This window comes from Hylobates moloch, unplaced genomic scaffold, assembly GCF_009828535.3.
Source record: "Hylobates moloch isolate HMO894 unplaced genomic scaffold, HMol_V3 SCAFFOLD_12, whole genome shotgun sequence".
Lineage (NCBI taxonomy): Eukaryota > Metazoa > Chordata > Mammalia > Primates > Hylobatidae > Hylobates > Hylobates moloch.
The window spans coordinates 39778990-39801852 of NW_026652287.1; the positions used below are offsets into that span (position 1 = coordinate 39778990).

The 22863-nt window shown below is 51.6% G+C and overlaps 1 protein-coding gene across 1 annotated transcript in view; it reads right to left on the reverse strand.

The window, feature by feature from the left end:
• C3 (complement C3) overlaps positions 1-22107 on the reverse strand; it is a 42366-nt gene extending 20259 nt beyond the window's left edge. Inside the window, exons 1-19 of the mRNA XM_032169439.2 lie at positions 21965-22107; positions 20678-20870; positions 19622-19787; positions 19469-19539; positions 15766-15860; positions 15580-15662; positions 15406-15496; positions 14961-15063; positions 14743-14869; positions 14062-14177; positions 13821-13970; positions 12366-12575; positions 12018-12224; positions 11172-11330; positions 9285-9414; positions 8951-9022; positions 8563-8760; positions 4034-4142; positions 3690-3775 (exon numbers count right to left, since the gene is read on the reverse strand). Of these exons, the coding sequence (XP_032025330.1) occupies positions 3690-3775; positions 4034-4142; positions 8563-8760; positions 8951-9022; positions 9285-9414; positions 11172-11330; positions 12018-12224; positions 12366-12575; positions 13821-13970; positions 14062-14177; positions 14743-14869; positions 14961-15063; positions 15406-15496; positions 15580-15662; positions 15766-15860; positions 19469-19539; positions 19622-19787; positions 20678-20870; positions 21965-22038 (2440 nt within the window). The 5' untranslated portion in view covers positions 22039-22107. The remainder of the gene's footprint in view (positions 1-3689; positions 3776-4033; positions 4143-8562; positions 8761-8950; positions 9023-9284; positions 9415-11171; positions 11331-12017; positions 12225-12365; positions 12576-13820; positions 13971-14061; positions 14178-14742; positions 14870-14960; positions 15064-15405; positions 15497-15579; positions 15663-15765; positions 15861-19468; positions 19540-19621; positions 19788-20677; positions 20871-21964) is intronic.
• Between the last annotated feature and the right edge of the window lie 756 nt (positions 22108-22863).

Below are 22863 nucleotides of genomic sequence, written 5' to 3' on the forward strand. Positions count from 1 at the left end.
TCTTCTTCTTCTTCTTCTTCTTCTTCTTCTTCTTCTTCTTCTTCTTCGAGACAGAGGAAGACTCTGTCACCAGGATGATTTCTTCTTCTTCTTCTTCTTCCTCTTCCTCTTCTTTCTTTCTTTCTTTTATTATTATTATTTGAGACAGAGCAAGACTCTGTCACCAGGCTGAGTGCAGTGGTGCCATCTCGGCTGAATGCAACCTCAGCCTCCTGGGTTCAAGAGATTCTCCTGCCTCAACCTCTCCAGTAGCTGGGACTGCAGGCACGCACTACCATGCCCAGCTAATTTTTGTGTATTTAGTAGAGATGGGGTTTCACCATGTTGGCCAGGATGGTCTCGATCTCTTGACCTCATGATCCACCCGCCTCAGCCTCCCAAGTGATGAGATTACAGCCTTGAGCCACTGCGCCTGGCCGGAGTTACCATTATTTAATGATTTACATTCTGTTTGTAGTTTGACTCAGAGATCTACGTGTAGGGAGGAAGAGAAATCTCCAAAATATATCTGCATGTCTGAAATGGTAGCCCCAAGCCGTGGGGGAGCACTGAGCACTTGAAATGGGGTTTGCCTGAGTGAGAAACTGGATTTGTACTTTTATTTGATGTACTTGTATTTAAATGTATTTAATTTAATTCAGACTTAAACTTTAAACCTGATGATCTAGCCAGGTGCGGTGGCCATGGCTGTAATCACAGCACTTTGGGAAGCTGAGTTGGGAGGATTGCTTGAGCCCAAGAGTTCAAGGCTGCAGTGAGCTATGATCACACCACTGTGCTCCGGCCTGAGCAACAGAGTGAGATCCTGTCTCTAAAACCAAACCCTGTGAAACAAAACAAACAACTGATGCTCACTGTAAATATATGAAACACCACTGAATTATATATTTTATTATTTTTTATTTATTTATTTTTTGAGATGGGGTCTTGCTCTGTCACCTAGGCTGGAGTGCAGTGGCACAATCTTGGCTCACTACAACCTCCATATCCTGGGTTCAAGCAATTCTCCTGCCTCAGCCTCCTGAGTAGCTGGGATTACAGGCACCTGCCCCCATGTCCTGCTAATATTTTGTATTTTTAGTAGAAACAGGGTTTCACCATGTTGGCCAGGCTGGTCTCAATCTCCTGACCTCAGGTGATCTGCCTGCCTCGGCCTCCCAAAGTGCTGGGATTACAGGCGTGAGCCACTGTGCCCGACCTGAATTGTACATTTTAAAAGGGTGACATATAGTACGTGAATTAAATCTTAATTTTTTAAAAATGATGAGTGGAAAACGTTTAAGTATTTTTGCAACAATTTGAGTATGAGGATCTACCTTTACTTTCTCTTTTCTTTTCTTTTTTTTTTTTTTGTAGAGACGGGGCTTTGCCATGTTGCCCAGGCTGGTCTCCAACTCCTGACCTCAAATGATTTGCCCGCCTCAGCCTCTCAAAGTAATGGGATTACAGGCGTGAGCCATTGCACCCGGCCTGAGAATCTACCTTTTCAACTGTAAATTTTATGAAACCTAAAATACTGATCAAAGTATTTCCAATGAAAACCTAGCATCCTGGGCCAGGCACGGTGGCTCACGCCTGTAATCCCAGCACTTTGGGAGGCTGAGGAAGGCAGATCGCTTGAGGCCAGGAGTTTGAGACCAGACTGGCCAACATGGCGACACCCTGTCTCTACTAAAAAAAGAAAACTTAGCATCCTGTTTATGCCACTGCACTCCAGCCTAGGTGACAGAGCAAGATCCTGTCTCAAAAAAAAAAAAGAAAGAAAATCTAGTATCCTAAATGAGATGCACTGAATTGTAAAATATATGCTGGATTTTGAAGACTTAGTGCAAACAGAAGTAAAATATATCATCAGTAATTTTGAATACTAGTAGATTATTATCAAATATTAAAAGGTTATAGTCATATTATTAGTGGGTTGTGGTTTTGCAACTTTTTACAAAATGTTGAAATGATACTATTTTGGGTATATTTAAATTAAATGGAATGTTTTGTAATAAGTTATGATATGGTATAATTATAGATATGTAATCAATAATAAATGATACATCATTTATATTATATATCTAATAAAATATACGTTATATATGTTAATATGTCAACAATAACAAATGACATATTAATAGTAAATTATAATTATGTATTATAACTAAATTAAATTATAATAAATTATGGTTTATTATAATGTATTAAATTATAATGAATTATGGTTTATTATAATTCATTAAATTATATTATAATTAAATTTATTATAAATTATAATACATATGTTTATATATTACATATGTAATATGTATATATGTAATATATGTAATATGTAGATATGAAATATATTATGTAATATATAATTATATATTATATTATAATTAACTATTATAAACATATATTATAATTAATAAATATATAAATAAATATAATTAAATTTATTATAAATTATAATAAACCATATAAATTATGGCTGGATGACAGAGCGAGACTCCTTCTCAAAAAAAAAAAGAAAGAAAGAAAAGCATCAATTTTAGAGACTGTACCCCCACCCCGTCTAGCTTTTGACACTGTTAGAGTAGGCAGATAGGCGGAAATGAGCAGGCAGGGGAGCTTTCTGGGAAAAGAAGTCCCAGACAGGCTGCCTACTGATAGCGCTGCTCACTGGCAGTCAGCGAAAAGGACGACGGCTATGTTAGCTACACGTGGCCTTGTGGTTGGGGTCCTCTGGCCCTGAAGAGGACTTATCAGGTCCTAGCTGGAAATAACTTTGCTAGGGAATTTCCCCGATGATGAGCATGTGCACCGCTCCGAAAACACCCTAGAGTTGTCTTTTGCTCATTATCATAGTAAAAAACACACCCGTGAGTGGAGATTTTAGATGCTAATGAGACATGCCACGTGCATGCTAGTACATACAGCCACAGAGCCTGCTCGCCCAAAGAGACCTCCCAAAACATGCTTACAAGTGACACCCGCTCACGCCCCTTCACGAAAAATCATGTAAGAGTCTCATAAAAAGAGTCCACCAGCAGTATCTGCTGCTGGCTCATTCTCTTGAGCAGCCATGTCTGTGTCATCTTTCAGAGTATACTGTCACTTTTTATTTATTTAGAGAAGGAGTTTTGCTCTTGTTGCCCAGGCTGGAGTGCAGTGGCACAATCTCAGCTCACCGCAACCTCCACCTCCCAGGTTCAACCGAATCTCCTGCCTCAGCCTCCCGAGTAGCTGGGATTACAAGTGCCCGCCACCCCCTGCCTGGCTAATTGTTTTGTACTTTTAGTAGAGATGGGGTTTCACCATGTTGACCAGGCTGGTCTTGAATTCCTGACCTGAAGTGATTCCCCTGCCTCGGCCTCCCAAAGTGCTGGGATTACAGGTGTGAGCCACCGAGGCTGGCCCTGTCTCTTTAAATAAGCATTGCTACTACTATTTTTCCAGGGGCACCAGCCCAGAGCTGTTTCTTCCTTCAATAAACTCTGCTACTTAACCCTTGCTATGTGTCTCTTGGCTGAATTCTTTCTTCCAAGTTAGACAAGAACTAAGGATTCCCGCAGTTCCTGGTAACACCACCTCTGTGGTAACCAGGGCAGAGAATAAAGTGCCAAGAAACATAGGGTTGATTGAGTTTGGATAAAATGAGATGACACTCAGGCACCCTGGGGGTCCCTGCCTCCTGGGGACGAGCCAGCATCCTCTCTCACCTTTCTTGTCCGACAAGCTCACAGCCAGAATCTCCCACGTGGTGATGGAGTCTTTCAAAAATATATTCATGAGCTTCGTGGAGATTCTGGATGGAGAAGAGGTTGGGGCATTAGGAGATGTCATCTAGCAGGGGGGTAGAGGGGGAGAGCTGGTGCAGAGGGACCCCGAGGGACAGGCTGGAAGGGTCTGGGGGTGCCTCCATGTAGGTCACCCAATTCCTGATTTTTCTAGGCTGGGCTGTGGGGTTGCACTGTGATTCCAGAGAAGACGAGAGGTAGCAGGTGCATGCAAATTAAATGGTCTGGCTCTGGGGTGGGTTGCATGGGGGGTACCCCGGCCTTACCCATTTTTCGGTGGCTCTTTCAACTCGTCAATCTTCCACAGCCAGCTCTCTGGGAACTGGCTTCGGGAAACGATGTTCTCTTCTGCAATGATGTCCTCATCCAGGTTACCTGCAGGGGGTTTAGATCTGCATTTAGAACAGAGCAGGCCAGGCACCATGGCTCATGCCTGAAATCCCAGCACTTAGGGAGGCCAAGGCAGGTGGATCACTTGAGGCCAGGAGCTGGAGACCAGCCTAGCTAACATGGTGAAACCCATCTCTACTAAAAATACGAAAATTAAGGCTGGGCACGGTGGCTCACCCCTGTAATCCCAGCACTTTGGGAAGCTGAGGTGGGTGGATCGCTTGAGGTCAGGACTTTTGAGACCAGCCTGGACAACATGGTGAAACCCCATCTCTACTAGAAATACAAAAATTAGCTGGGCGTGGTGGCGCATGCCTGTGATCCCAGCTACTTTGGAGGCTGAGACAGCAGAATCACTTGAACCCAGGAGGTGGAGGTTGCAGTGAGCCGAGATCACACAACTGCACTCCAACCCGGGCGACAGAGACAGACTCCATCTGAAAACAAAAACAAGAAACGAACAAACAAAAAAAACAAAAAACAAACAAAAAAAGAGCCGACCTACTTCCTCAGTGGTCACACCTTTAGATCCTACCTCTGCCCAGGAGGGATTCCTAGCAGTGAAATACATCCCGGACATGGAGGACTGCAGGATGAATTCTCACGAGCCCCAGACACATCTGCCTTGGGAACTTCTTCTCCATAAAAAAAAACTAAAAATGACATCCCACAAATGTACTGATATAAGGATATATACAATGCAGACTGGATTATAGTCATTCCTTTCCCTTTGATTTTTAAAGAAATGAAAGCATTTGGCCAGGCACAGTGGCTCACATCTGTAATCCCAGCACTTTGGGAGGCCGAGGCGGGTGGATCACTTGAGGTCAGGAGTTCGAGACCAGCCTGGCCAACATGGCAAAACTGCACCTCTACTAAAAATACGAAAATTAGCTAGGCGTGGCAGCAGGCACCTGTAGTCCCAGATACTCGGGAGGCTGAGGCAGGAGAAGGGCTTGAACCTGGGAGGCAGAGATTGTAGTGAGCCAAGATTGTGTCACTGCGCTCCAGCCTCGGTGATGGAGTGAGACTCCATCTCAAAAAAAGATAATAATAAAAGAAAGCAAGCACGTACATATGTGCCTCTAAAGGATCACGGTCCTGAGAAACTGTGTCTGCTTCCTCTGAGGGATTTGTCCATTCTGAACGTGATGAGGTGAGCTGAGAACGTTCCCAGACCTGGTGCAGAACACTGAAGAAGCAGTGGCCTTTAAAAACCATCTAATACAAAAATTAGCCAGGTGTGATGGCATGCACCTGTAATCCCAGCTACTCGGGAGGCTGAGGGATGAGAATCACTTGAACCCAGGAGATGGAGGTTACAGTGAGCCAAGACTGTGCAACTGCATTCCAGCCTGGCGATGGAGTGAGACTCCCTCTCAAACTAAAAAAACAAAACAAAACACACAAAAAAACATCTTGGTAGGCTGGTTGTGGTGCTATCATCCCAGCGCTCTGACAGGCCAAGGTGGGAGGATGGCTTGAGCCCAGGAGTTGGGAGACCAGCTTGGGCAACACACTGAGACCCTCTCTCTACAAATAATAATTTAAAAATTAGCTGGCATGCTGGCATGCACCTGTAGTCCTAGCTACTCAGAAGGCCGAGGATGAGACAGAAGGACCCCTTGAGCCCAAGAGGTTGATGCTGCAGTGAGCTGTGATCGCACCACTGCACTCCAGCCTGGGCGAAAGAGCGAGACCCTGCCTCGAAATAAATATATAAATAAACAAAAACAGCTTGACACTACCAGCAAGTAAATGAAATTGTACTGGACTAGGCTTTGACTCAAATTGCACTTTCCTCAAACATGACAGACGGGCTTTAATTGGGTTCTGGTTCTCCATAACAATAAAGTAGCTGGAATCCCTTAAAATACATATATATATTTTAATATTTTTCAGCCAGGCACAGTGGCTCACACCTGTAATCTCAGCACTCTAGGAGGCTGAGGTGGGCGGATCACCTGAGGTCAGGAGTTCAAGACCAGCCTGACCAACATGGTGAAACCCCATCTCTACTAAAAATACAGAAATCCGCCGGGCGCAGTGGCTCACGCCTGTGATCCTAGCACTTTGAGAGGCTAAGGCGGGTGGATCACCTAAGGTCGGGAGTTCGACACCAGCCTGGCCAACACGGTGAAACCTCTTCTCTACTAAAAATACAAAAATTAGCTGGGTTTGGTGGCGGGTGCCTGTAATCCCAGCTACTTGGGAGGCTGAGGCAGGAGAATGACTTGAACCCAGGAGGCAGAGGTTGCAGTGAGCCAAGATTGCACCACTGTACTGCAGCCTGTGTGACAGAGTGAGATTCCGTCTCAAAAAAAAAAAAAATCTCAGCTACTCAGGAGGCTGAGGCAGGAGAATCGCTTGAACCCAAGAGGTGGAGGTTGCAGTGAGCCGAGGTTGTGCCACTGTACTTCAGCCTGGGCAACAGAGCAAGACTCCATCTCAAAAAAAAAAAAAAGTTTTCGTCCATACGAAGTCTCACTATATTGCCCAGACTGCTCTCGAACTCCAGAACTCAAGCGATCCTGCTGCCTCAGCCTCCCAAAGTGCTGGGATCACAGGAGTGAGCCACTAAGCCCAGCCCAAAGTCGGTGGAATTCCTAAAGAGATACCTGAATTTACTCATACTCTGGAATAATCAATCCGAGTGCCTTGGGATAGTAACATTTAGCCATTCTTTTTCTGATCCCCAATGGGCTAAAGGAATTACACAATTCTGGGGAAAAATAGAACCCACCATCCATGTGGATGTAAACCATATTTCAGTAGACCAGACTTTTTGTCTAATTTTCCCAGTGGCCCTCACACTATCGCCTCTTTGTGAAGGAGATCATTCTAAATTTGCTTGAATTTTTTTCTTTTCATTTTCATTTTCTTTTCTTTTTTTTTTTTTTTGAGACAGGGTCTTGCTCTGTCGCCCAGGCTGGAGTGCAGTGGTGTGATTTTGGCTCACTGAAGCCTCCATCTCCTGGGTTCAAACGATCCTCCCACCTCAGCCTCCTGAGTAGCTGGGACTACAGGTGTGCACCACCACACCTGGCTAATTATTTTATTTTATTTTTGTAGACATGGGGTTCTGCCATGTTGCCCAGGCTGGTCTCAAATTCCTGGACTCAAGCAATCCATCCATCTCGGCCTCCCAAAGTGCAGGCATTACAGGTGTGAGCCACCGTGTCTGGCCAATTTTCTTTTTCCTTTCTTTTTTTGTTTTGTTTTGTTTTGTTTTTGAGACGGAGTCTTGCTCTGTTGCCCAGGCTGGAGTGCAGTGGCACAATCTCAGCTCACTGCAACCTAAACCTACCAGGTTAAAGCGATTCTCCCACCTCAGCCTCCTGATTAGCTGGGATTACAGGCGCCCGCCACCTCGCCAGGCTAATTTTTGCATTTTTAGTAGAGATGGGGTTTCACCATGTTGGCCACACTGGTCTTGAACTCCTGACCTCAAGTGATCCACCCACCTCGGCCTCCCAAAGTGTTGGGATTGCTGGTGTGAGCCACCATGCCCAGCCAATTTTCTCCTATTATAAGATAAATTTCTCTTTGCTTCCCTTAAGACTTATTTGATACGAGATCTGAAGTCTCATCTTATTCAAAAACTGAATGCATGAATGAATGAAGAAGGGCTGCCTGTTAACTCATCGAGTCTGGCAGTTCTTTCTGGAAGGCCACACAAATTAGTTTTCTCTGGTGAAGCCAAACTTGGAACTCACCTAAGCCTTCCCATTGGTAATTAGTGTGTGACCAGCCCCATCATCTTTCTAGACTTTTCCCACAGACCTCAAGTGTCCTGGGCACAGGTGATGTCAAATTCAGACTGATGGGTGGGGCTGGGATGACCCTCCCAGGCAGGAAACTGCTCTGCCTTCAGGCAAGGGCCCTTCTCCCCATCAGACTAGGCTCTTCTCCTCCCTCAGGCCTGGGCCTCCTGGCTCCTCATCTGAAGGCCTCTGTCCCTTCCAGACAGAAGTGTCCCCTCCCCTCAGACGGGAGCCTCCTCCATCTCAGATGGGCATCTACGCTTCTCCGACTTGATCCTCCCCTCTTCAGACCTGGGTCTTCTCTACCTCACGCTGGCAGGGCATCACCTCATCTGCATCACCCTCAGACAGGGGCCTCCTCTCCCAACTGACAGGGGCCTCGGCCCACCCCTTAGACAGGGGCATCCTCCCTCCTCAGACAGAGGCCTCCTCCCCCCCCCGACAGAGGTTTCCTCCCTCCTCAGACAGGGACCTCCTCCCCCCTCAGACAGAGGTTTCCCCTCCTCAGACAGGGACCTCCTCCCCCCTCAGATAGAGGCCTCCTCCAGCCCCACCCGGCCAGACAGGGCATCCTCCCTCCTCAGACAGGAATCTCCTCCCCCATCAGATGCCCACCCCCCCCCCCCCCCGGTGGGACCTACTCCTGGCCAGGCCCAGGTGGCTGGCCCGCGCGTGCTGCCGCCGCAGCTCTGTGATGTAGTTGCAGCAGTCCAGGAAGACCTTCTTGCACGCCTCGCCCAGGGAGATGAAACGGGTCCGGCGCTGGCATGAGAATCTCATGGGGTTCTCCCGCATGCCGTCCTCGCAGCACTTGCGCAGCTCCTTGGGGTACTTGCCGACTGCGGGAGCACATTCCCCCAGGCCACACCCTCAGCCGGGGGCCGGCAGCAGGAGGGACGAGGGACAGACCCCAGGGAGGACTTCCCCGCCGCCAGGGCCTCCCCTCCTCCCTCCCTGGCTCCTACACGGCCAGGCTGGGGTCTCCTAGGGTGGGGCTCAGCGGCAGGAGTGGGTAGGAAAGGCTCCCACCTTTGTCCATTCTCTTCTCCGTGAGCTGCACGGAACGGCGTCGGCGGGCGGCTGGCTGCGGGCACTGAAGTTCTGCAGGGCAGGAGGACCGAGGAGAAGATGGATGAGGCACCTACTAGGTGTCCTCGGTTCACCCCTCACGATCGTGTGAGGTGGGGGTGTTCCTGCTCCCATTTGATGGAAGAGCAAACTGAGGCTCAGAGGGGAGGGATTTACTAGGTGGTGGTGGAGGCAGGGCTTGAACCCAGGACCCCGGATTCCAGAGCTCTGCTCCCAGCATCTGGGAGGTGGAGGTGCTGTCTGTCCCCATACCGGCCCCTGGTGGCGACCTCACCTGCCCTCTGGGCGGTCTGCTGGCCACTGCTGCTCGTGAAGGTCAGCCCTGCATCCGAGAAGACACCGGCGTAATCCTTCCCACTGCCTGGGGTGCAGCCGATGTCTGCCTTCTCCACCACGTCCCAGATCTGCGGGGGGCATAGGGGTGGCAGGACGCAGGGAGGCCAGGCTGACAATTGGGATCCCCCACATATGCACCTGTGTATCTCTTCCCAAATGACCCCACCCCGTCCCGCTCTCATCTCCCTCATTCCTGCTTCTGACCTTCCTCTCTCCCTTCCTTCCTTCCTTCCTTCCTTCCTTCCTTCCTTCCTTCCTTCCTCTCTCTCCTTCCTTCTCTCTCTTTCTCTCTCTCTCTTTTTTTCTTTCTTTCGAGATGGAGTCTTGCTCTGTCACCCAGGCTGGAGTGCAGTGGTGTGATCTCTGCTCACTGTAACCTCCAACTCCCAGGTTCAGGCGATTCTCCTGCCTCAGCCTCCCGAGTATCTGGGACTACAGGTGCAGGCCACCATGCCCGGCTAATTTTTGTATATTTAGTAGAGACGGGGTTTCACCATGTTGGCCAGGCTGGTCTCGAATTCCTGACCTGAAATGATTCGCCTGTCTTGGCCTCCCAAAGTGCTGGGATTATAGGAGTGAGCCACCATGCCTGGCCTTCTTTTTCTTTTCTTTCTTTCTGTCTTCTTTCTTTCCCTTCCTTCCTCTCCCTCCCTTCCTCCCTCCATTCCTCCTTTCCTCCTTCCTTTGCTCCCCCTTTCCTTCCCTCCTTCCTTCCTTCTTTCCTTCCTTCCTTCCTTCATTCTTCACTCCCTCCCTCCCTTCCTCTTTATCTCTTTTCATTTTCTTTCTCTGTTTCTCTCTCTCTTCTTTTTTTTTCTCCTTTCTTTCCATTCTTTTTTTTTTTTTTTTAAGTTGGGATTTTCCCGTCTCCCAGGCTGGAGTGCAGTGGTGCAAGCATAGCTCACTGCAGCCTCAAATTCCTGGGCTCAAGCAATCCTCGCACCTCTGCCTCCTAAGCAGATGGGACTACAGGCATGCGCCATCATGCCCAGCTATTTTAAAATTTTTCTGTAGAGACGGGGTCTTGCCATGTTGCCCAAGCTGATCTGGAACTCCTGGCCTCAAGTGATCCTCCCACCTTGACCTCCCAAAGTGCTGGGATTCCAGACGTGAGCCACCGCACCCGGCCTCCATTCCAAATCTTATCTCCATTCCCCCTCTGATTCCATCTGCATTCCCATCCTCACTCCTGATCCCAAGCCAACCCCACCTCCGTCTTCGTCCCTACTCCGGAAACCTTCCCCACTGGATGACCCTGGGTGTGCTGCCACCAGCCTCTCAAAGCCCCAGTTGAAAGTGTGCAATTCTCAGCCAGGTGCAGTGGCTCACGTATGTAATCCCAACACTTTGGGAGGTCGAGGCGGGTGGATCACAAGGTCAAGAGATCGAGACCATCCTGGCCAACATGGTGAAACCCCGTCTTCACTAAAAATACAAAAATTAGCCTGGCGTGGTGATGGGCGCCTGTAGTCCCGGCTACTAGGGAAGCTGAGGCAGGAGAATCGCTTGAACCTGGGAGGCAGAGGTTGCAGTGAGCCGAGATTGTGCCACTGCACTCCAGCCTGGTGACAGAGAGAGACTCTGTCTCAAAAACAAACAAACAAACAAACAGAAAAAAAGTCCAATTCTCATGACCATCCCCAATTGGAACCCATGTCCAACCTCATTCCCATCTTCGGCTTCAACCATCCCTGTGTCTGGTCTGCTCCGATCTCTGCTTTCAGCCACGCCCCCACTGCACTGCCCTCTCCAGTCCCACCCACCTCCCCCAGCCCCGCTCTCTGCCTCCGCCTCTTCTCAGCGGCCTTGGGACACTGGCCTTTACCTTACTCTGTGTCAGTTTGTTCTTCTTATTCAGCACGAACACGCCCTTGTCCACGGCCACCAGACCCACCCGGGCCCCGTGGTCACCCTCTATCTTCAGGGTCATCTGCTGCCCAGGTAAAGGCTGCCGGTCTTCTGACTGGCCGCTTTTTACCACCAGCTGTGGGGAGGGGCGGAGACGCAGAAAGAAGTCAGCCCTGGGAGAGAGGAGTGCCTGGGATGGAGGGGGTTCTGGACTACAGTGGAAAGACAGAAAGGTTGGGGGGAGCCTTGGGGGTGGGGAGGGGGAGACAGAGAGAAAGGGAGAGAGGGAGGGAGAGAGAGAGAAAGGGAGAGACAGGGAGAGAGAGAGAGAGAAAGGGAGAGACGGAGAGGGAGAGTGAGGGGGGAGACAGGGAGAGGGAAAGAGAGAGGGAGAGAAAGAGAGAGAGAAGGGGAGAGGGAGAGAGAGGGAAAGAGAGAGGGAGAGAGAGAGGGAAAGAGAGAAGGAGAGAGAAAGAGGGAGAGAGAAGGAGAGAGGGAGGGAGAGAAAGGGAGAGAGAGGGAGAAAGAGGGAAAGAGAGGGAAAGAGGGGGGAGAGAGAGGGAAAGGGAAAGAGACAGAGAGAGAGAAAAGGAGAGAGATAAAGAGAGAAAGAGAGAGCGAGTGAGGGAGAGAGAGGAAGAGAGAGGGAAAGAGAGAAGGAAAGAGAAATAAAGAGAGAGGGGAAGAGAGATAAAAAGAGAGACAGAGAGGAAGCAGAGAAAGGGAGAGGAAAGGAGAGAGAGAAAGGAGAGAGAAAAGGAGAAAGGGAGACAGAGAGAAAGAGGAGAGAGGGAGAGAGGGGGCGAGCGAGCCCAGGACACACCGAGCCCACGCAGGAGTCCTTGACGTCCACCCACACGGAGTCGGCCACCACCTCCCTCTGGCCGCTGGCGCCGATCAGCGTGTAGTACGCCACCAGGCGGAAGGAAGGGATGAAGTCGGTGGTGATGGACAGGGGCAGCACCACCAGCTCCTGGCCGGGCTCTCGCGCCTGGCGTCCCGCCTTCAACAGCTTGCCCTTGTTCATGATCTGGGGGGACAGGCTGGCATCAGGCTAGGGAGGGTGAGTGGGAGGGAACGCAGGGAGGGACCCGGGACGGGGGAAGGGGTCCCGGGGCTGCAGAAGAAGCAAGGAGGAGGCGGGGGCTGAGGTTTCCAGGTGGCCACGGACCAGGTAGGTGTAGTAGCGGATCTTGGCCTCATGGGCGCGGTCTATTCGCAGGAGGAAGTTGACATTGAGGGTCTCCCCGGGTCTGAGCTCTGTACGTGGCACTGAGAGATGCAGGTAATTGTTGGAGTTGCCCACGGTGCTGTAGGGCTGAGCCTGCATGGTCCTGGTAGCCTGCTCTGCCTCGGAGAGCTCCTGCTTCTTCGTGCGCACCTGGGTGGGGAAAGAGGGATGCATGCTGGTCGCCGCCCAAGAATACCCGCACTCGAATCCCTGAGACCTGGGAATTGGTGGCCTTTCTTGACAAAAGGGGCTTTGCAGATGGGATTAAGTTAGGGATCTGGAGATGGAATCATTATCCTGGATTATGTAGGTGGAGCTAATGTAATCATAAGGGTCTTTATTAAGCGGGGGCAGGGGAGAAAGGAGAGACAGAAACAGAGAGAAAAAGAGAGACACTGGAAGATGCTATGCTGCTGCCTTTAAAGGTGGAGGAAGGGGCCATGAACCAGGCCTTTAGGGCGCCCTCATGACACTGGAAAAAGCAAAGGAGCGAACTTTCCCCCAGAGCCAGGACTTCTGACCTCTCAAACTATAGACCCATAAATGTGTGTTGCTTTAGATCAGTAGGCTGTGGCCATTTTCATGGCAGCCACCGGAAATTCATGCATAGGCTGAGCACAGCAAGGGGTAAGTGGGGTACCCAGCCTGGGAGCTGCAGAGGGACTGCGAGGCCATCTGTAACCTCTGCAGCTGTCGTGAGACTTGCTTCCCTCCCAGTGAGGGGCAACAGAGCCACGTGCACAGAAGCCAGGAGAACTGAGAGCACCTCATAACAATGGGCCTGTCCCAAACACTACACAACCCTCCTTGTGAGATTCAGGCTCCTTCCCCCGTGGGAGTGGAAAGACCGTGCGTGGATGGAGCGCCTCTCCGTGTAAGTGGAAGGAGCAGGGCATGCAAGAGGAAGATTCCTGGTTCCTCAAACTGTGGACCCCTCTATGCAGACAGCAGGACCCCACTGTGCAGGACAGAACCTCCCTAGGCAAATGAGAATGTCCATGCAAATGGCAGGACCCCACTGTGCAGGAGAGAACCCCTCTATGCAGATGAGAATATCTCTATGCAAATGGAAAGATCCCACTGTGCAGGAGAGAACCCCTCTATGCAGATGAGAATATCTCTACACAAATGGAAAGATCCCACTGTGCAGGAGAGAACCCCTCTATGCAAATGAGAATATCTCTGTGCAAATGGCAGGATCCCACTGCGCAGGAGAGAACCTCTATACAGATGAGAATATCTCTATGCAAATGACAGGACCCCACTGCGCAGGAGAGAACCCCTCTATGCAGATGAGAATATCTCTATGCAAATGGCAGGACCCCACTGTGCCAACACCAGGACCCCTGTAGCGTCTTCCCAGTGATGCGATTCTGAGGCTGGGCCCAGACGCACCGTGATGCTCAAGGGCTTCTGGCTGGGGTGTGTGTTGATGCTGAGTTTGGCCACGCCGTCTCCCTGGGTTAGAGACTGCACAGCGTCCTCGCCCTGGACTGCCACAGGGACTCGGTAGGCTGGAGAGCCATCGGGGTTCGTCACGAACACCTGTGATGTGGGGTGCAGGTGGGGGAAGTTTAGGGGTGTGGCTGGTGATCTCGGAGGGAGGAGTGGGACCCCTTCCCACCCTGGGTCTCACCATGAGGTCAAAGGGCATTCCTGGTTTGAAGTACTTGGGTGTCTTGGTGAAGTGGATCTGGTAGGGAGAGGTCACGATAGGGATCCCACTGCGCTCCGCCTGCACCATGTCACTGCCTGAGGGGACCAGCTGTGAGTGTAGGCTCCTGGGCCACCCCTCAGGATTAGACCTCCTCCCTCAGAATGGACCCCACCATCAGACTAGGCCTTGTCCCTCAGAGTAGAGTCCACTTTCATACTGGCCCTGTGCCCCCCATCAGACTGGACTCCACCTTTATACTGGCCTTGCCTACTCCATCAGACTGGGCACAGGCTTCATACTGGGCCTGTGCCCCCCATCAGCCTGGAACCCACCTTTATACTGGCCCTGCCTCCCCCATCAGACTGGACCCATCTTTATACTGGCCCTGCCTCCCTCATCAGACTGGACACAGACTTCATACTGGGCCTGTGCCCCCATCAGCCCAGACCCCACCTTTATACTGGCCGGGCCTCCCCTATCAGACTGGACTCCACCTTCACACTCAGCCTGCCCTCTCAGACTGGGCCTACCCCATCAGACTGGACCCCACTTTCACTCTGAGCCTCCCTCCTTAGACTAGGCTTTCTCTTCTGACCTGGTCTCCCCTCTCAGACGGGCCCACCTGGTGGTCCTGAGCCTGACCTTCAGACTGGGCCTCACCTGAGTGCAAGATGACGGTGACAGACACGTACAAAGACTTCCCCACCAGGTCTTCCGCTCGGGGGTTCTGCACCCCGTCCAGCAGTACCTTCCGGCTCAGCACGGTGTCCCCCGAGCCATCCTCAATCTGGGAAGGGAGAGGAGGCCTCAGAGAGGGGAGCAGGCTCAGAGGAGGCGGGAACTGGGGCAGGGATCAAAGCGGCTTCTGTCTGTGGTACCGGAATGCGCTTGAGGGATTCAGGCAGGGAAATCCTCTGTTCGCCATCCTGGATCCCGAAGATGACAAAGGCAGTTCCCTCCACTTTCTTCCCGTAGAGGAACCTACGGGGCAGAGAGGGAGGGCTTCAGGTCCGTCCCTCCTGGAGAACGGGATCTCCCGCAGCTTCTCCTGCCTGTGCTGAAGACTGGAGCCCCCAACCCACTGCTGGCCTCTCACCTGGCCCCACCCCCGGCCCCCCACCTGACTCCACCCCCAGCCCCTCACCTTGCCCCACCCCCAGTCCCTCACCTGAGTCCACCCCCAGCCCCTCACCTGACTCCACCCCCAGCCCCTCACCTTACCCCACCTGCAGCCTCCCACCTGGTCCCACCCCCCAGTCCCCCACTTGGTCTTCACCTGGTCCCTCACCTGGCCCTTACCTGGCCCCACCCCCAGTCCCTCACCTGGCGGTGATGGTGACCTCCAGGCCCTTCTCGTTATAGATGTAGTAGAATTTCTCTGTAGGCTCCACTATGACCTCGAAACTGGGCAGCACTGGGGGAGAGACAGCGTTGCTGGGGCCGGCGCTGGGCCAGGCGTTCCGGGTGCTGCCTCCCCCCAGCCCCTCCTCCTCTTACCGTACTCCTTCACCTCAAACTCAGCGGAGAAGACCTGCTGTGGTGAATTTTCATAGTAGGCTCGGATCTTCCACTGGCCCATGCTGTGAGGAGGGCGGATGAGTGGTCTGCTCAGGCCTCGGAGCCCCCCGCTCCCTCTCCTGGGATAGGGGAGCCCTGAGCCCCCTCCTCAAGAACCCGACATACTTGACGAGTTCCGGAATGTCCCAAGACAAGGGCAAGATGCCAAACTGGTTCTGAGAAGACAAGGAGTCCTGCTTGACGGGGATGCCTTCCGGGTTCTGTGGGAGGCAGGACGGAAGGATACAGGATAAAGTGGCTCTTCAGAGGCTGGGCTTAGCCTCTCAGCTCTCCCTGACCTCTCTGTGTCTGGACATTCTTTGTGCACAGTGTCTACTGTGGTTAAGAACAGGGACCTGGGTGGGCACGGCGGCTCACGCCTGTCATCCCAGCACTCTGGGAGGCTGAGGCAGGCGGATCACCTGAGGTCAGGAGTTCAAGACCAGCCTGGCCAACATGGTGAAACTCTGTCTCTACTAAAAATACAAAAAGTAGCCAGGCATGGTGGTAGGCACCTGTAATCCCAGCTACTCAGGAGGCTGAGGCAGGAGAATCGCTTGAACCCAGGAGGTGGAGATTGCAGTGAGCCAAGATCACTTCACTGCACTCCAGCCTGGGAGACAGAGTGAGACTCTGTCTCAAAAAACAAACAAACAAACAAACAAAAAAAAACAAGGACCGGAGTCAGTCAACCTTAGGTTTGAATCCCTGCTGTGCCACTTACAAGCTGTGTGACCCTGGGCAAGTTACCTAACCTCTCTGTGCTCAATGTGCAAATCTAGAAACAGGAGATAATAATGGCACCTACTGTATTGGCTTGGGACATAGTTCGTATGAGTAGGGGCTCATTTTTTCAGTGTCTCTCTGAATACTAATAACTAGTAGTGTCATTTCATCTGCTGCCAACATTTAAACATCATGAGACATCACTGCACCACAGCACTCCAGCCTGGGTGAAAGAGCGAGACCCCATCTCAAAAAGTAATTTATTAGGGCGAGCGCAATGGCTCAAGCCTGTAATCCCAGCACTTTCAGAGGCAGAGGTGGGAAGGCTGCTCAAGGTCAAGGGTTCAAGACCAGCCTGGGAAACATAGGGAGACTCCATCTCCACAAAATATTTTTAAAATTAGCTGGACGTGGTGGTGCACGTCTGTGGTCCCAGCTACCCTGGAGGCTGAGACAGGAGGATCACATGGGCCCAGGAGGTCAATGCTGCAGTGAGCTGTGATTGTGCCACTGCACTCCAGCCTGGGCAACAGAAGAGATCCTGTCTCAAAAATAATAATAATGAATGAATGAATAAATAGTTTAAAAGAAATTGTAGAGAGGTAACAGGGATCAGGCAAGTGGCATGTCTGAAGTCCATGAGCTGGCTTTAGGAATTAAAACACATAAAAATCTGTTTTTCTTTTTTTCTTTTTTTTTGAGACAGAGTCTTGCTCTGTCACCCAAGCTGGAGTGCAGTGGCGAGATCTTGGCTCACTGCAGGCTCCGCCTCCCAGGTTCACACCATTCTCCTGCCTCAGCTTCCCGAGTAGCTGGGATTACAGGCGCCCGCCACCACGCCCAGCTAATTTTTTTTGTACTTTTAGTAGAGACGGGGTTTCACCGTGTTAGCCAGAATGGTCTCGATCTCCTAACCTCGTGATCTGCCTGCCTCGGCCTCCCAAAGTGCTGGGATTACAGGAGTGAGCCACCGCACCTGGCCAAAAGTCTGTTTTTCTAGCTTCTGTTGGAAACAAGGACATTTCTGTGGATAGTGTACTCTGGTTAGCAGGAGACATCTAATTGGAGCTGGGCAACTGTTGTGCCTTTAAAAGAGGTGTGTGGTCTCTGTTCCCCACAGACCACATCAATCCCTAAATCTAGATAATTTTTAAATTTTTTTTGTAGAGATGCAGTCTCCCTACCTTTCCCAGGCTAGTCTTGAACTCTTGGCCTCGAACAGTCTTCCCATCTCTGCCTCCCAAAGTGTTGGAATTACAGGCTTGAGCCATTGCATTTACCCCAATTATTTTTTGAGACACGGTCTCACTCTGCCACCCACACTGGAGTGCAGTGGTGGGATCATGGCTCACTGCAGCCTGGAATTCCTGGGCTCAAGTGATCCTCCTGCCTTAGCCTCCTGGGGTAGCTGCGACCACATGCATGCACCACCACACACAGCTGTTTTTTTGTTTTAACTTTTCTTTTTTGTAGAGACAAGGTCTGGCTATGTTACCCATGCTGGTCTCGGACTCTTGGGCTCAAGCGATCCTCCCGCCTTGGCCTCCCAAAGAGCTGGGATTACAAGTGTGAGCCACTGCACCTAGCCTTGTATGATTTCAATACATCCTCATGATAATTCTATGAGAACACTCTCCTTCCCCTTCTCTCCTCCCATCCGTCTCGCTTCTTCCGGTAAGTTTTTTATTCAGCCCAACTATATACCAGCATTGTGCTAAGTTCAGGTGACAAAACCCCTGAACAAACGTAACAATTCCTTCCTGGGTGGATTTAGGTTCAATAGAGGGTGAGGCGAGGGGAGAAGCAATTATCAAATGAATAAATCTCATTTGCAGGACGTGGCAGGAAGGAGGAGTGTGTGTGGGCGGGGAGGGGGGGCGCTCAGGGTGGGTATTTGCGACTTTATAGGTTACTCAGAGAGACTTCATTGTAAAATGGAGACATTGGTGACATTCGAGCAAAGACTTAGAGGAGGAGAGACGACGAGCTGTGTGGATATTTGGAAGAAGAGGGTTTTCTTGAGAAGAGGGCACGGCCTGTGCCAAGGCCCCAAGGCAGGACTGCACCTGGGTGTTGGAGGAACAGGGAGGAGGCCCGTGTGCCTGGAGCAGGGTGAGCAAGGGGGAGACAGGGAGGAGGGGAGGGCAGGGAAGGGACAGGGCAGGGTGTGCAGGGCCTTGTGGGCTGCAGGGAGGACTTGGGCTTTGACCCATAGGAAGGTGGGAGCCATGGAGGGCTGTAGGCAGAGGAGGGATGGGCCCTGACTCAGGTGCTCACAGGCGTCCTTTGGCTGCCGTCGGCAGAATAGATGACATAGAATTATCTGTCATGATCCCAATATTCAGATAAGGTAACTGAGGCTCAGGGAGGTCAAGTGATCAGGGGTTTAACTGAAAGCAGAATCCACAGACACCTGCACTGCTCCCTGGGGTCTCCCTGGATCTCCACCTTGTCTTCCGACCTGTGTGTGTGTGTGTGTGTGCCATATGGTGTATTGTGTGGTTGTGTGTTGGGTTGTGTGTTGTATGTGCTATGTTTGTGTGCATTGTGTTTTGTGGTTGTGTGTGGTGTGGTTGTGTTTGTTGTGTGTGTTGTGTTTTGTGTGTGTTGTGTGTGTGTGGTGTGTGATTGTGTGGTTATGTATGTTGTGTTGTGTGGTTGTGTGTTGTGTGTGGTGTGGTTATGTATGTTGTGTTGTGTGTGTTTTGTGTGTATTGCGTGGTTGTGTATGTTGTGTGTATTGTGTTGTGTGTGTTGTGTTGTGTGTTGCGTGTGGTGTGGTTATGCACGTTGTGTTGTGTGTATTGTGTTGTGTTGTGTGTGTTGTGTGGTCGTGTATGTTGTGTTTGTGTGTTGTGTGTTGCATTGTGTGTGTGCACGTGTCTGCATATCTCTTTGCCTCTGTGTGTGTGTGTTGTGTGCTGTGTGTGTGCGCATTGTGTGCTGTATGTGTGTGTTGTGTGGGTGTGTGTCTGCATATCTCTTTGCCTCTGTGCCTCTGCCACTGCACCTCTTCCGGTGTGTCTTTCTCTGTCTCTCTTGATCTCTTTGTCTCTCCTAAGCCTGTGACCCTGCTACCCCTGGGGCCCCCTCTGGCTGGTACCTCAATATTGACCACGACCGTCCGGCCCACGGGTAGCAGCTTGTGGTTGACGGTGAAGATCCGATAGAGAACTAGGGAGAGACAAGGAGGCCTGGTGAGACCCTGGCCCACCCACGCCGGTGCCCCGCCCTCTCCAGCCGCCCCCAGCCTCACCTGTGGAGCCGGGGGTGTAGATGGTCTTGTCTGTCTGGATGAAGAGGTACCCGCTCTGAAGGCTGACCAGCACCAGCTTCTCCACCACTTGGGCCCCAAAGGCGGCCTGCACGGTCACGAACTTGTTGTGCCCCTTTTCTGACTTGAACTCCTTGTTGGCTGGGATCTAGGCGTGGGCAGGGCATCGTCAGGAGTCTGTTCTAAGGTCCCGTACCCACGATCCAGCTTCTGGATCTTGGGCTGGGTCCTTCCTTGCCTGTCCATTATTCTTGGTCTCCCGGAGTGGCCATTTTGGGGAGGGAGGGACATGTGAAGGAGGTGCGAGGGGAGAGGGGGGACCAGGGAGGGGACTCGGAGGGAAGAGGTCACAAGGAGGAGAGAGCTTATAGGAGAAGGGGCTCAGAAGGGGCAGGGACTCAGAAAGGGGAGGGGCTGACATGGGAGGGGCTCAGAAAGGGGGAGGGACTCAGGTGAGGGAACTTAGAAAGTGATGGAGACTAAGAGGGGAGGAGTTCCGAAGAGGAGACTTCGAGGGGGAGGGGCTTGGAAAAGGAAGCAATTCAGTGGGAGGGACTTAGAGGGGGAGGAGACTCAGCAGGGGTGGAGTCTCAGAGAAGGGAGGGGCTTAGAAGGGGAGGAGACTCATAAGGGGTGGGGTCTCGAAGAGGAAGAGATTCAGAAGCGGTGGGGTCTCAGAAAAGGGAGGGGCTTATAAGGGGAGGAGACTCAGAAGGAGTGGAGTCTCAGAGAAGGGAGGGGCTTAGAAGGAGAGGCGACTCCGAAGGGGTGGAGTCTCAGGGAAGGGCAGGGCTTAGACGGGAAGGAGTCTCAAAAACGGTGGAGACTCAGGGAATGAAGGACTTAGAAGGGGAGGAGACAGAAGGGGAGGAGCTCAGAGAAGGGAGGGGCTTAGAAGAGAAGGAGCCTCAAAAGGAGTGGAGACTCAGGGAAAGGCAGGGCTTAGAAAGGGAGAAGACAGAAGGGGAGGGGCTCAGAAGGAGGGGGAGTGGGCGTGGCTGTGGGTGTCAGCAGGGTCCTGCGCCAGTCTGCACTCACCCTGATGGTGACGTTGCCCATGTGGCTGGTGGCAGGGGTCAGCACGGTCTTCTCACTGGACAGCACTAGTTTTTTGCCTGGGAAGTCGTGGACAGTGACAGTGACTGGAACATCCCCTTGCGCGTCATGGGCCTCCAGCACCACGGTCTCCTCGCTCTCCAGCCGCAAGATGTTGGGGGTGATGACAGAGTACCTGTCGGAGTGGGGCACGGGAGTGGGGCTGTCATTCCAGGGATGCGAGACGCCAGTCCTCACTGGAGTCAGCGCCTGGCAGGCTGTGTGCCCCAGCCCCTGGTCCTGGAGAGGATCCAGTGACTGCCGGCGCACTTGCCAATGCCAATATCTTCTCTGGGCACTGCCACCGTCTCAACCACATGGGCAGGACAGCAGCCACCATGACTCCCACTCTCAGCCAGCTGGGCCTGGCCTTTGAAAGCCTGGGCAATGAGGGGCCATGCATCCCACCAACCCCTGAACCTCTAAACCAGCGTCAGCAACTCCTCCAAGTCTCTGGACTTCCAGACCCACAATCACCTAAACCCACACATGCCCCAAACCCTAAACCTACCTCTCTAAACACTCAAACTCCCAGACACCCTAAACTCTACATACCCAAACCCACACACACCAAAACCTCTAAACCTCAAATCTTAGAGAACCCCAAACCCAGCCTAAACCTCCAACACCCCAGTCCTAATAAATACAATCAATTCCAAATGCCCCAACTATACATGAACCCGATGTAGCCAATCTTTAAACCCACACTGAAAATTGTAAGTCCCCAAGCTGCAAACTCCCAAATCTTGTAAAGTCCAAACCTCCGAGTCTCCAAATCACCCCAACCACATCATCACTGAACACCACGTACACCCTAAACCAACAGATGACCTCGATTCTAGAAACATCCCAAACTCCAATTCCACCATACCTGGATTCTACAAACACCCAACCCATAAACACCCAAACTCACAGGCAGCCCAAATTTATATAAACATTCCCAACCTGCTAACCTCTGAATCCACAAACACCCAACCCATAAACACCCAAACTCTCAGGCAGCCCAAATGTATATAAACTCCAATTCCACGATACCTGGATTCCACAAACACCCAACCACAAACGCCCAAACTCACAGGCAGCCCAAGTGTATATAAACATTCCCAACCTGCTAACCCCTGAATCCACAAACATCCAAATGCATCCTGAATTCTACAGGGACCTGGACCCCCAATGCCTGCTTCCACCCCAGAAGCAGCCCTGTTTGTGGGTAGAGTCATAACCACTCACATGGGACTCCCCAGAGCCAGGGGGAGGTGGGTTAGTAGCAGGAGCAGCAGGCTGGGACCTGAGGTGGGTCCCATGGTGCTGGGACAGTGCAGGGTCAGAGGGACAGAGGGACAGAGGGACAGAGGGAGAGGAAGGGGAGGAGTGAGCAGTGCCTGCTGGAGCTGGCTTTTTATCTGGCTCCTGCCTTTCCCCCACTCAGCCCCCCCTCCTCCCCATGGCCTCTCCCCTTTTGGGGCTGCCCCAGATTTCTCAATACCATTTCCTAAGTTTTTCAGTCCCTGGGGCCAACATGTCCGTGGGGTGAGTAACCTGAGGGCATGTTCCCCAGCAGCATGAATGTAGCTGCACCCTGCCCTGGACTCTCCCAGGGTCAGGGCCACCTGGTGAACACAGACCTTTCTCTGTTGGACCCACTTTGTAGTGGAAGAACACTAAGGTCTGGAGAACCCCCAACCGCAGGTGTCTTGGACCTCATCCCCAGTTCACTTTTGGCCATGCGTTTATCAGTCAAACCCTTCCTAGGAATCTCTGTAGGCTGGGAGTCGGAGTCCCACTTCCAGAGGCTTCCATCCTGAGGGAGAGGAAGTACAATGGGAGAGGAACAGAGCCCAGCACAGAAACTCCCAGTCTCATGAAATGTTTTCTAGCTCATGTGCAGGGCAGGAAAAAAAAAGAGAAGAAGGAGAAATGTTTTCCCCAGTGAAATAGAACTCTGCTTCTTGGAGAGTCAGGGAAAACTTCCTGTAGGAGGGGACATTTCAGATGGGCTTTGAGGTATGTGTAGGAGTTCACTATCCAAGTGAGTTTACTTTCCAAGGAAGCTCCCCTCACTTACCCTTGTCAGGATGCGTGAGTGACTTTGGTGGTGAAAAAAGTCATCACTGAGGAAAGTCCTCATT